Here is a 13,180-nt window from a genome sequence, read left to right as displayed (position 1 = left end):
GGGTGCTTATTTACCATGTGAAAGTTGGCAACTGTGGTGGAGATACTATGTTCTTCACTTGGGTTCCAAACAGCCCCTCTGGGGGTGTGGGGTGCAAAGGGTAGGAAATCCTTGTGCCCTTTTTGTCTTTGCATACTCACAAAAGGGCTGACCAGGGCCCTTGTTCTCTGTCCTCTTCAGTGCTTAGCCTATCTGGAGAGTTTCCAGAAAAAATGAAGTTAGTCCTCTTTGTCACACCTGGAGGTCAGAAGTTGAAGCAGAGTAGCTTCTTTCAATGAAGAATATGAAATTGCACATATCTCTTCCATACAGACAGTCTGTAAACATGGTGGTTATTGTGTTTCTGGCTAAAGAGTTATCTAGGAGTTAAATCAGTTTGAGCTAGCTTTGGATTGTAGGAATCTAAAAGCTACTGGGTATAGACAGCCATACTCAGAGGAGGTATTCAATGGAATATATACCTCTTGTAATGTGGAATTAGGGTTTAGATAGTTGAGGGCAGGGAGAATCTTTAGTTGGAAACCCCAGGACCTTTTAGGCAGGGACAGTCAAACAAAAAAGTTTGAAATGCTTAAAAAGTTGAGATTTGGTGTAGAGATAGGTCAGAGGATCTGCAGAGAAACAGACTGTAACACAGACCCCTGATGCTATCACATCAGGGTAAGTGGAGGCCAAATTTAGGTAAGACCATATGCCTGTAGTCTTTTGTTATTTTAATCCTTGACTCTCTACTTGTAATGTTCCTTTGAATAAATAAATCATAGTTGCTTTCAATAAGCTGTCCTAAGTCACTGCCATTTCGTACTAGTCATAAGCACCTAGAGAGAATTCTGTAGCAGGGGCTGAAACCAGTTGAGCTTGCAGAGGTAATACAATTCTTGCATACAGGGGATGCTGTAACCTGATGATTCAGCCTAAAAGTGGGGTGAACTGCAGGGTTTCCACTGTTAAAGAATGCAGATTTAGGCATATCACTTGCAAAGGATGCCTATGGGAGCGAATGAAAGAGTGGTCAAAAGTACAATGCACCCCTGCACTGTAATATACTTTATTGCCTTACTCCAGATCTGAAGGCTGGTAAGTAATCACTTTCTTCAGCAAGTATCAGAGGGGTAGCTGTGTTAGTCTGGATCTGTAAAAGCAGCAAAGAATCCTGTGGCACCTTATAGACTAACAGACGTTTTGGAGCATGAGCTTTCGTGGGCGAATACCCACTTCTTCAGATGCATGTGGTGGAAATATCCAGGGGCAGGTATATATATGCTAGCAAGCAAGCTAGAGATAACGAGGTCAGTTCAATCAGGGAGGATGAGGCCCTGTTCTAGTAGTTGAGGTGTGAAAACCAGTTTCTCCTCTCTTGGTTTTCACACCTCAACTACTAGAACAGGGCCTCATCCTCCCTGATTGAACTGACCTCGTTATCTCTAGCTTGCTTGCTAGCATATATATACCTGCCCCTGGATATTTCCACCACATGCATCTGAAGAAGTGGGTATTCGCCCACGAAAGCTCATGCTCCAAAACGTCTGTTAGTCTATAAGGTGCCACAGGATTCTTTGTTTCTTCAGCAAGTATCTCCCCAAATCAAACAACCAGATGACATAAAAGAGGCTTTTATTATAAGGTATGTGTAGTGGGGTGACTGCCCCACTCCAGTAAAACAAGGGTTAAAAGCAGCTAAACTAGGCTGATTGGGGAAGCTCAATCAGGACCCCGCTGTCCCTGGGCTGGGGGCCAGGAGCTGAAGGAGTCTCACTCTAGCTCTGGAGTGGGAAGGGCTAGTGGCCTGGGAGTAGGGTACTGAATGTAGAGCAGTGCTGGGGAAGGGCAAATGGAGCCGGGGAGCTCCAGCCTGGTAAACCCCCAGGCTGTAGGCCTTGTTGAAGGTACTGGGGGTGCAGAGGTGTAGCCCAGGAATAGGCAGAGGCAGCAGGTCCTAACCCCTTGCCAATGATGAGTGGCCTTTACAGACTGCAGTTTGCCCCAGTGAGTGGGAGCTAGATGACGACTGGCAGTAGCCACTGAGGCAAGGTGGGTGTAGAGGGTTGGGAACTCCCCTCCCTGAGAGGGGAGACTCAGACTGTGGGTTACTGCTGGGGGCCGAACTCAGAGGAAAAGGGGCACCAGGGTCTGGGAGGAACATGGGGGCCTTAAGGCAGGCGAGACACGGGCCTGCAGAGGGTACTCCAGGCTGGAGAAGAGCTAATTCCCAGGATAATCAGCAAGAAGCGCCACGCTGGTGAGTCTCACTTCACTACAGTATGTCAGAAGAATCTTGGAATCAGAAATGACATTTAAAAATATAGTGTAGATAATACACACAAACTGCACGCCTAAAGAAAAATTAAACACAAATCAAATCTCAAGGGTTACCATGTTGCATTGTGTGCCTGGTTTATGGCAGAAAGTCTCCTTCGAGCCTTATATAGTGGAGTGACACACTTCACGTCCCAGAAAGAACAGAGTTTTCCAATAATACAACTGCATGTAGTTCCAGCGAGTACATAACCATGTTGATTTAGGAATCTTTTACTCAATGCTTGTGTGTTAACTTAATGTTCCCACTCTTCCAGGAAGCAGTCGCTCTTAAGGTTCACACTCAGATAAGCCAGTTAGGCATATCATTAACTGGATGTTTTATGGCTCTCCTCCTAAGTCATAATACTTACATTAATGAGCTATAATGTTACAAATATAACATTGAAAATCGCACATACAGATAAATCCATTCAGACCTCTTTTTAATAATATATCATCAAGGAAAGATTTCCTGGCACTCCCAGGAAAAATCAGCCTAAATGGTCAGGCTGTTTTTCTTATGCTGTCCTGACCTTTAAGATAAGCTACCTTTCCCAGACCTGAGGAAGAGCTCTGCATAAGGTTGAAAGCTTGTCTCTTTCATCAGCAGAATTTGTTCCAATAAAAGATATTACCTCCCCCACCTTGTCTTTCTAATATCCTCTGACCGATACAGCTACAGCATTGCAAACTGACCTTTAAAAGGCAGACGTGTTTAACTCTGGTACCTTTTTAGTGCATTTTTCATTATTTATTTATCTGGAAGGGAAAATGAATCTAAAAATGACTTGTCTCAAAAGTGCATTTTTTGTGGAGGAGAAGGGTGGTTGGCAACAAAGTATTTAATTTGCTATGAAATGAACACACTGCTGCTGGGCTGGAGGGAAATAATGCTGCTTTAATCATAGAGAGTACTGCAGAAAAGGTAAATGTTTGCTTTTATGATAATTTAAAGTACTCTCTACCCCGCTATAACGTGGCTCGATATAACACAGGTTCATGTATAGCGTGGTAGCAGCGGGACTCTGGTGGCACTTTAATGGGTCCAGGGCTCCAGCTCCTGCAGGGAGCCCTGGGCCCTTTAAATCTCACTGGAGCCCTGCCGCCACTGCCCCACGGCTGCGGCAGCGAGGTTCACCGGCGATGTAAAGGGCCCGGGGCTCCAGCTGTTGTGGAGTGCCCAGGGCCCTTTAAATCACCACTGGAGCCCCGCCCCCGCTACCCCGGGGCTGCAGCAGTGATGCTCGGCTGGTGATTTAAAGGGCCCGGGCTCCCTGCAGCAGCCAGAGCCTGGAACTCTTTAAATCACAGCTGGAGCCCTGCTGCCCCTACTCTGATATAATGGGGCTTAGCTATAACATGGTAGGGATTTCGGGCTCCCCACGATCATGCTATAAAGGGGTAGAGGTGTAATTTGTGATAATGCAGGATTAAGGATGGCTCTGTATGCACTGAAATCATTGTCCTAAATCATAGGCACTCTTCATAATTTTACCCATAGTCTTCATTGTTGCTTTGAATAGGAAATAACTCGAGCCAACAAAGGATGGGCACTTGATAGTGTAGCACTGTGCAATGAAGTCACCAAGTGGATGAAGGATGACATCACAACTTCTCCTCCTGAGGGCGTCTATGTATATGGACTCTATCTGGAAGGAGCTGGTTGGGACAGAAGAAATTTTAAAATCATTGAGTCTAAGCCTAAGGTGCTCTTTGAAATGATGCCTGTCATACGGATTTATGCAGAGAACAACAGTAAGTGATTAACTTCAGGTTTTGCTGTATTGATAGCAGCTTAATTTTAATTTGTGTTTACATATACTTGACCAATAGTTAATAATTCTTCAGAGCATAGAAGTGTTATGTTTGTGGAGGGCTTCTAGGATCTACTGGAAAACAATCAAGATTTGAAATCATACTTTATGAATAGTAATAAATGGTTCCTGCCTTGAAAGCTGACACTCTAATTAGGTTAAAAACATACGTCACAATACTGTTGTTGCTGTAGTTTTGGAATATATGCAATTACAAATGATTCCTAACCTCTTTTACCTCTGCAAGACTGTAGCATTTTGTCTTCCACTTCCAATGTGCTTAAACATTATATAACAAAATGTATGTTCAAGTCTCAGAATTCTGGTGTACCCCAGTAGTGGTGTTACAGCATAACAGTGGAAGCAGAAACCATTTTATCCCCTCCCTACAGTTTTTTGGACTACCTACAATACTGAAGTCCATTGTAAATGAAATAAGAATCCTTTTTCTCATTGAATATTTGTCTGATAGCCCAAAATATCACTGGGGCTACATGGAGAACTTAGGCTTCTTTACAAGAATGAAGGCCAAACTCTGCAATAGGGCTGACCCTAGACCAAACCCGGGGCCCTCAGCAAGGAGCGTCTTCGGTGCTTCCCCTCCTCCCTTTGTTAAACATTTGAATACCTTATTTTTTATTGCGCTTGTATTGCATTTCATGACTTTGATGCATGATTTGCATGCATGATGTATCACTGTCATATAAGACAATAAATTTGCATGCTAGAATTTGTAAATCAGTATTTATTATAAGCACCGCCCCCCAAAAAAAGTTTCCTTTAAGCTTATAGAAACTTTTTAATGTTAAGAATAACTTAAATGTACTAACATCAAGTAATTGAACTGTGCACCAATATTGGGTGGAGCAGTGTTAGAGTGTTACAGTAGGTGATAACAAATCTTCCTGTAAATAATATCTTTTCACTGTGACTAGTGTCGGGAGTGAAGTCCATTATTATGGTGTAGTCCTTTGCTTTGTTGAATCGCATCAATATGTTATCAAGCACCTTCCTTGCCATAAGGTCAATCAGTTAGTTTTGAATTTTTTTGCTGCCATAATGGTGCATAGCTTCTTCATCGTAGAATATCAGGGTTGGAAGGAACCTCAGGAGGTCACCTTGTCCAACCCCCATGAACTACTCAACATAGATGCTCACGCATGACTTCGTCATATTTTCCAAGTTGCTCTACCAAACCATAGAAATTACTGTTATATTCAGTGAACAACTTATCCGATAAGCCCCAGAAAGCCAAATTATTTTTTGCAAGGAAGAGAGTAATTGAGGTCAGATGCTGAAGCATGTTCCTCCAGTGTTGGATTTCTACATTAATAATGCACTGGTTTTCTATGTCTATACATTTATTCAGCTTGAGCCTTGACCTCCATCCATTTGGAGTAAGCTGTAAAAGAGCCAGATGTTGCTTTTCATGTTGCTTTAGAGCATAAACTAAGTTATGCCAGTAATTGTACCGGGAAAGAACAAGCAATGATTGGACATTCTTGTCAAATATTTTGCAACAAAAACAGAACAATGTCAGTTGATTTTGAGTAAACTAGCCGAAGCTGATTCAGTTTCTCATCGTTTTCAAGCACTCTTTCTCAGTGTGACTTTGAGAAGTGTTGCTTCTGCTTATTTACTAGAAATGTCATATCCTCAGTTTTGCCTAGCCTGTTCAAAATTGTACGATTAATTATCAGCACAGTTTAGGATCGTCAGCCATAAAGCAGGATCTGATGTATAGATGTGTGGTGTGCAATTTTTCTCACTGCTGTTTCTGTCATTATGAGAGGCTGATTCTTTTTTATTGTTTCTCTCCTTTTCATGTGAGCCACATTCTTCTTTGTCATTACTCTCCTTTATGCTACCATTCCTTCTCTTCAGGTAAATCTGCTAACTTCTGAGTAATAGGACTTCTATCATTTATGCTTTGTTCCTCAATTTCTTCTGCACTGGGACGATCACTGTTGCCTAAAGCCCAGTCTATGTTGTTCTGTTTCAGATATTTCCCCCTCAAATTTGTCCCTTGCTAGAAACTAGATTGCAGTTGAGCTTTTTGGTTCCTATACTGAACTCGTGAAGACTTCTTCGGGGGCATCTTTTATTTTCTACAGGAGAAAACACAGCATTAGGGAGAACAAAAGTCTGTGTTCTGCAGTGGTAGAAAGTCATCAAACATTATGTGTTAACCATGGCAAAAGTAGTAACAGTATTTCTTGTTGCGTAGATAGGGGTTTGATAGATGTCTCATTAAATACGCCCTTTATTAGTCTCTAATTACACTCTTCAAATACACTTTCACAATTACACAATAAAACAAGTTTCACAATATTGCAGCTGGGCTCTCACTTCACTTTGTTCTTATATCTCACTGACTGACTGGTAACACCGCACCTCTCATATACCCATGAGCGCATGGCTGACAACATCCTAGGAGGTTCAAGGAAAATGTAGTTTTCAGAAAGTTGGGAAGGTTCCATGAGATTCTACAGGGGTCCAGAACATTCTGGTTAGTAAAAAATTAATCCACATATGGAATACCTGAAACATTTTACTTCAAACATTCTATTTTCCCTTTTGTTGCTAACAACAAAAACAGCACCTCGAGCCTGGCAACCCAGGCAGTTGCCTGGGTCACCTGCCCCTAAATCTGGCCTTGAAGGCCATAGTATAGTTTGAGAACACATGCTAGTATTCATATAGCTTGCACACATGAATACAATAGAAATGAACGGATTTAACAATGTTCTTGGGAACTACTGTGTTATACCTAGGTGTTGATTGTACGCATAAATGTCGCAACACTGACATTCTGTGAAGGGGATTTGCTTGAGCAAACAAACCAAGTGAAAGGATGGAAAGAGCTGGTGGAGGTGGGATGACATTTGGGGCCACCAAAGAGGAAAAGACATGTCAGTCTGCACTCTATTCTGAGAAGCTGGAGAACAGAAGTCAAGGCTATTCTGCTTTGTGGAACTGAATTTTTAATGTCTGAAAATAAAAGTAGGCAGTAGGAAATCAAATCCCACAGAAAACAGCTGAAAAGATATCGAATCATTTAGCTGTTAGAAACAGTCTGCTTACCGGCTGTTTCCTGTGCTTTGCTATCAGAATTCCATGTTTGTTGCTTATCTTCTCTGACAGTACGTGGCATGCTCTTTTGTGTATGTCATTTGCTTAACCAGGGGTAACATTCTAAATGCCTATAATATGCAGTCTATCTGTATTTTCTGTATAAATTACTATTCGCAGGAGTTTACAACCTAATCATAAAAATTGTTTCAAACTGATTGACACATAAGATCTCAGCCTGGGAACAATTTAACACTAACTTGAATGAATCTGTTTAGCACAGTTTGAACTCTACAGATGTTTGGGAAGAAAGAAATAGAAGTCTTATTATCATAAACTGTATTACTTACAAAAAACAACTTGATAGATAAATAAGGCTCTGATTCAGCAAGCTGAAAATCATTATTATATTAAAAAGCAAATTAAAAACCAGCTGAATACTGAATTACAAACACTTTTGTACATTAATCATATCTGGAATATTTTGTCCCAGTTTTACAGTGAAGAATATCGGTTGACAATGCATACTTCTGCAGCATGTAAATAATTGTACCGTACTGAAAAAAGTATTTCAAAATAGATTAATAGATTTTAATAAAGGTAATTTTCACATCTTGATGTGTCAGCATGAAACATTCAAAAATAGGAAGTAGAGTGGAAGGGTGAAACTGCTAGCATCCTAGTCACTGCAGGATGCTCATTTAAACTCCTTACTCTGTCAAAGTACTGTAGTTTAATACTAAATCCCAAACTTACAAGATTTGCACATGGTACTGTGTGTGATCTGTTTTTCAAGTAGTAGCAAAAAAGCAAGGAGTGTGGTGTTAACTGAACTTCCTTTGCTTTTGTTGAGAAGAGCTATCAGCTACTGAACTTTGACTCAATGTATTTATATTTCTGTTTAGGTTGTGCTCTGCCTTCTAACATCCTATCTGTTCAGCCTCATTTCCCAGGGCATCTTTTCATGTGTGGTTTTTCCCCCCCTCCCTCCATTTTCCTAGCTTTGAAAGATCCTCATCTGTACTCATGTCCAATCTACAAAAAACCACATCGAACAGACCTGAATTACGTTGCTGCTGTGGACCTTAAGACCGTCCAACCTCCAGAGCACTGGATACTGCGTGGTGTAGCACTTCTTTGTGATGTCAAGTAATGTTAAATCAATTTTCACTTTCCCCCCTAGTGTTTCTCACCAGGATTTTAAGATATTTTTTTTTCTGCACATAATTTTAACATGAACATTAATGAGGAATGAGATTGATGATGGGTCACAGATTTTTCTTTTTCGTAGTTGTGCTCCTCCTTTATTCCACTCCTGCGTTATCTACTAGAAGTTAGTTAGTGGGCTAAAGACATGTTCTAAAAGAGAAGCCTTTTGGGACTGGATGGCTCAACTGAGTGACTATACCCACTCCTATTCACCTCTCAGGGCTTGTTTTCACTAGAAAATTGGGTCATTTGAACAAATGCTGTGTTAAACACAACATAGCCATGAGTGTAAATGAGCTGGCTGTCTTTAGCAGTGTCAGCTGGTCATGGCTAATGCTGCTGTTCCAGCAGTGCTCATCTGCAACCAGATTACAATGTTAAGCATACAGGTCCTGTCAGTGCTGACAGCTAAGGTGTGTTAAATGTTGTGTTAGTTAGCATAACTCCTCAATATCGTTTTCCAGTGTGACTCAGATTTCTAGTGAGGACCAGTCTGAATCCAGCCCTAGGTCAGTGGTAAATGCAAAGTGGTATGCAGTCTGATCGCTGCTTGGGGGTTTGCATGAAATGAGTTTGTAGCATCAATCCAATTCCTACCTAGACAGGTGTGCACATTAGAGGCCATCACCCTAACAAATAAGTCTTATGGAAGTCTCAGCACAGAGGGTAAAAATGGAATGGGCATTCACTGTTTTAGCACCAAGAGGTAGGGAGGCTGTTTGTTCAGTGTGGGAAGCTAGCATTTCCTCCTTTTGCCTTAATTAACATAGGACTTTGCTGTCATTCTGCCTCACTAACGCACTAAATTCATTTAAAAATTCCATTTACCAGAAAAGTCTCATTTTCTATTCTCAGAAATGTGGGCCACGAGTATTTGGAGTATTCTCATAAAACAAGATTAAATGAATAGGCAGCTGCTTTAAAACAAACAAAAGAATGTATTTCTTCACACAATGCACAGTCAACCTGTGGAACTGTTTGCCAGAGGATGTTGTGAAGGCCAAGACAGGGTTCAAAAAAGAACTAGATAAATTCATGGAGGATAGGTCCATCAACGTTTATTAGCCAGGATGGGCAGGGATGGTGTCCCTAGCCTCTGTTTGCCAGAAGCTGGGAATGAGCAACGGGATGGATCACTTGATGATTACCTGTTCTGTTTATTCCCTCTGGGGCACCTGGCATTGGCCATGGTCGGAATACAGGATACTGGGCTAGATGGACCTTTGGTCTGACCCAGCATGGCCATTCTTATATTGGAGGGAAACCTTTATGCAGGATACCCACATTAAGACCACCATTGTTATCTTTGCTTTGCTCTCATTTTGCAGTATTTTGCTTTCATGTCCCCTCCTTTTCTATCTTCCTTCCTTTTTTTCTGCCTGTCTTACCGCAGCCTTGTTGACTTTTCATCTACCGTAGAAACATTTCACACTGGGAGCTGGCTGGAGAGAGAAATGTAGGCTATACTAGTCAGTTGCACTGGGACTTCACATATAAAGTGCCTTTGTTTTTCAGCACAGAGCTATTGGATCTTTGCTATTGAGGCTGGTCTGTTGTCTCATGGCAGTCTGCAAAAGATCAGAGTCACAAGTGGCAGACTACTGCTTCAGTAGTGGCAGGAGCTCTAATACATAACAGGATGGGCCAACAATGCACAGTGGATCTGCCTTACATAATTGCTTTGGGGGGAAAAGCAGGTTTTCATTTCAAACACAAGGAAGCATTTGGAGGAGGCTTGAGTCTGTTTTTGTTTCAGTAGATACATAATTTGATCTTATATAAAATGTAAAAAAATTGCAACTCTTATTCATCAATGATCTAAGGACAACCTTTCACAGTATTACAAAACAAGTATTAAAAATCTATTTCAGAATGGCTGTATTTGGTGTTTTAATGGGGAAGGGATAGTTGTAACATTTCATTTCTATAATACAATCACACTGTTTCAGTTCAAAAATGTATATTATTAATTTACTGATATCTTAAATGTTAGTCAATAATCAATAACTTGGAGGAACCTGAATGTATTTCATTTTTTGCAATATTTCATGGTGTAGTGGAATCTCTACAGGCAAGGCTGCTAGAGATCTCTAATACTGTCACACTGTATTAATATGACTGTGTGTAGATTGTGTCTGCAACACCTTCAACTATAGGAGGATAAAAGGATTAATATTGCACTGCTGCAGTATTAGTACATGTAAGTATGATTCTGAACCCCTCAATCCTAAATCCTTCAATTTATTTAAACACTTGTACTGGCCAGAGCATAGTTAATGGCAATGCTTACAAACCTGGCAATTTCTGGCTGTTTTATTTAACACTGTAGGCATTATGAAACTTAAGAACTCACAGTTCTTGCAAACAAGAAGCATGAAGTTGGTCTTCCTTGGAATTCCTGGGGTGGGTGGTGATGTAGCTTTCATTTTTTGACTACTAGAGAATCTAACTCAGTTTTCAATATCATGTTTTTCCTCTTTCCTATCACCTTTGCTTCTTCTTTTCAAGCTCTACCTCCTTGCACTTTGTCTCCTTCTAGTCAATACCCTCCTCTCCTCATTCTTTATCCCCTTCCCCTGTCTTCCATCTTCCTCTTGTTCTGCTTTACTCCTTTGCTGTCCCCTTCCCCCTTAATTATGCTTGGTTTTGTTGTACATTTTTTTTTGCTGCACGCCATATACACAATCTACAATAACAGCTAAGTTAGTGTTCAGGGTCAACAGTGTATATAGACAAAGGAAAAACAGAAAATGAGTATTCTAAAGTGATTTGAAAATTGTTCTGGTGAATATGGCTTGTGAAGCTTTCATATAGGTAATGTAAGACTTCTGTGGCCTTTCCTTATAAATTGAATAATTACTCATATGTCCAAACACAGGGAAATGAGTTTAAGGAGCATTAACGAGCACCTCAAAAGCCAGCAGAGGAAGGGAGAGAGGAGGGAAAGGGAAGAAGGGCTACTTCCAGCATTTAACTAATTTCTGTGGCCAGCTTGGGTTCCGCAGAGTTGGCCGCAGAATCGCGGTAAGCTATGTGCATTGGGTAAGGGTTTGTGGCATGAGCAATATGCTTATAATCTGTTTTAACAGTTAGCTTTAATTATGTACCCATGTGCTGTGCTTTAAATAAAACAAAATCTTTCTGGGCTTGATCCACCTCTCATGCTGATGTAAATCAGGAGCAACTGCATGGTAGTCAATGGACTTATTTAACTCAGGGAATCTGCCCTTCCACTTCCTAGAATTTTGCATGTTTAACACGTAACTTTTGAGACTTTTCTATCACTGTCTTTTCCTGCAAGATTCTCATCTGGGCAGGTGAACAGTAATTAAATGCATAATTCTGCTTAATGCCCCAATTTTGGCTGGAGATCCTTTAGTGCATGTGGGGAGGATGTCAAGTGGAAGCAGAAGATTGTTTCCAGAACAAGATAATGCTGTGAGCGTGAAAGACCAGAGTAAGATACTGTGAACAGAGAACAGCTTGAAACTGCTGCTTGCACAACTTTGTTGAAATTCATTTTCCAGAAATCCTACCAAGAGATATAGACAGATAGTCACAAAGTGGGAAAAGCATGTGGAAGAGATTGTTCTTTGAGTGATGGTCCCAATTGTATTCCATTGATGATTTGCAGTTTGCCTTGTGCTTCTGTCCAAGACAATGAAGGGAGGGATAGACTGACCGTGTCTCCAATTCCCTCTCACTGTTGCATGGTCTGGGTCAGAACTTTCATTGTCCTTTTCTGTGACGCACTTTTAAATAAGATAAGGTGCATAGATTTACCTGTTTTGTAGAAGTTTTGCCAGTTTTATTATAGTTTTAGTACTTAATTTAGATACTTTGGTTTTATGTTTTTTTTTAAAACTACCCCTCCACCCCACATACCCATGTGCAGGTACTGGACTATGCCCAGAACGCTACGCTTCAAACTCTGCACCTCCTGCCTGTGCTCCTTGTCGGTCAGTTACCACTTGGAGGAAGCTTACATCACATTGTATTTACCAGTCTTCCCCCGCCACACACCCAAGAAGGCTCTGCCCTTTTCCTCCAGAATCACCTCATGGAGCTTGCCATGAGACCTCACTCAGACCCAGGCTTGGCAACACCCCCTATACGTCAGCCTGACATAGTGAGGAGTGCACCTCCCAGTGCCACATCCAAATTTGGAGCCAGTGGAACTACCCCATGGCGGGGCCTAGTTGGGAGTTAAGGAAGCGTACCCATAAACATGGGACAGAAGCTATAGCTACACTAGAGAGCTTATAGCGGCGCAGTTGCATCGATGTAGCAGTGCCACTGTAAGCTCTCTAGTGGAGCTGCTCTAAGCGGATGGAAGAGAGCTCCCCCATCAACTTAATCCACCCCCAGTGAGCGGCAGCAACTATGACAGTGGGAGAAGCTGCCTGATCCACAAGGGAATGCTTACCTGCCTCCCCCTTAAGGAACCCTTCTAGCAGACGCTGTGATCTGATGGTAGAGGAGGAACCACTTAGTCTAGTCCCAGTAGTTTCCAGAACTAGTGGGATTTCCCTCTTCATCTCCAGACAAAGTGGTGACTGCAGCATCCCCTTCCCTACTGGATGTCTTTAGACAATTTCAGGAACTGTTGTGGAAATCCAGATTCCCTTAGAAGAAATTCAAGACCCCCAACATAAGATGCTTGATATCTTCCACACCTCAGGACCAACCAGAATTGCACTACCAATTAACAAAGCAATTCTGGAGCCCTCCAGAACATTATGGCACACCCTGGCCATGTGCACAGCTACCCAATAGGGTCCAAAAAG

The 13,180-nt window shown here is 41.6% G+C and overlaps 1 protein-coding gene across 4 annotated transcripts in view; it reads left to right on the top strand.

Moving 5' to 3' along the window:
• The window catches only part of DNAH5 (dynein axonemal heavy chain 5), a 300,951-nt gene that overhangs the window by 279,957 nt on the left and 7,814 nt on the right, over positions 1–13,180 (top strand). For 3 of the 4 annotated variants that reach the window (XM_050937377.1, XM_050937378.1, XM_050937376.1), the window contains exons 78-79: positions 3,822–4,053; positions 8,186–8,333. In XM_050937377.1, coding sequence (XP_050793334.1) covers positions 3,822–4,053; positions 8,186–8,333 — 380 coding nt within the window. Of the gene's footprint in view, positions 1–3,821; positions 4,054–8,185; positions 10,248–13,180 lie in introns of those variants that run through there. The other variant, XM_050937379.1, reaches the window with a different exon arrangement.

The sequence above is a fragment of the Gopherus flavomarginatus genome, chromosome 2 (genome assembly GCF_025201925.1).
Source record: "Gopherus flavomarginatus isolate rGopFla2 chromosome 2, rGopFla2.mat.asm, whole genome shotgun sequence".
NCBI classification, from domain to species: Eukaryota; Metazoa; Chordata; order Testudines; family Testudinidae; genus Gopherus; species Gopherus flavomarginatus.
The sequence above is the reverse complement of the archived record's forward strand: the minus strand, read 5'-3'. Positions and strand labels throughout refer to the sequence as shown.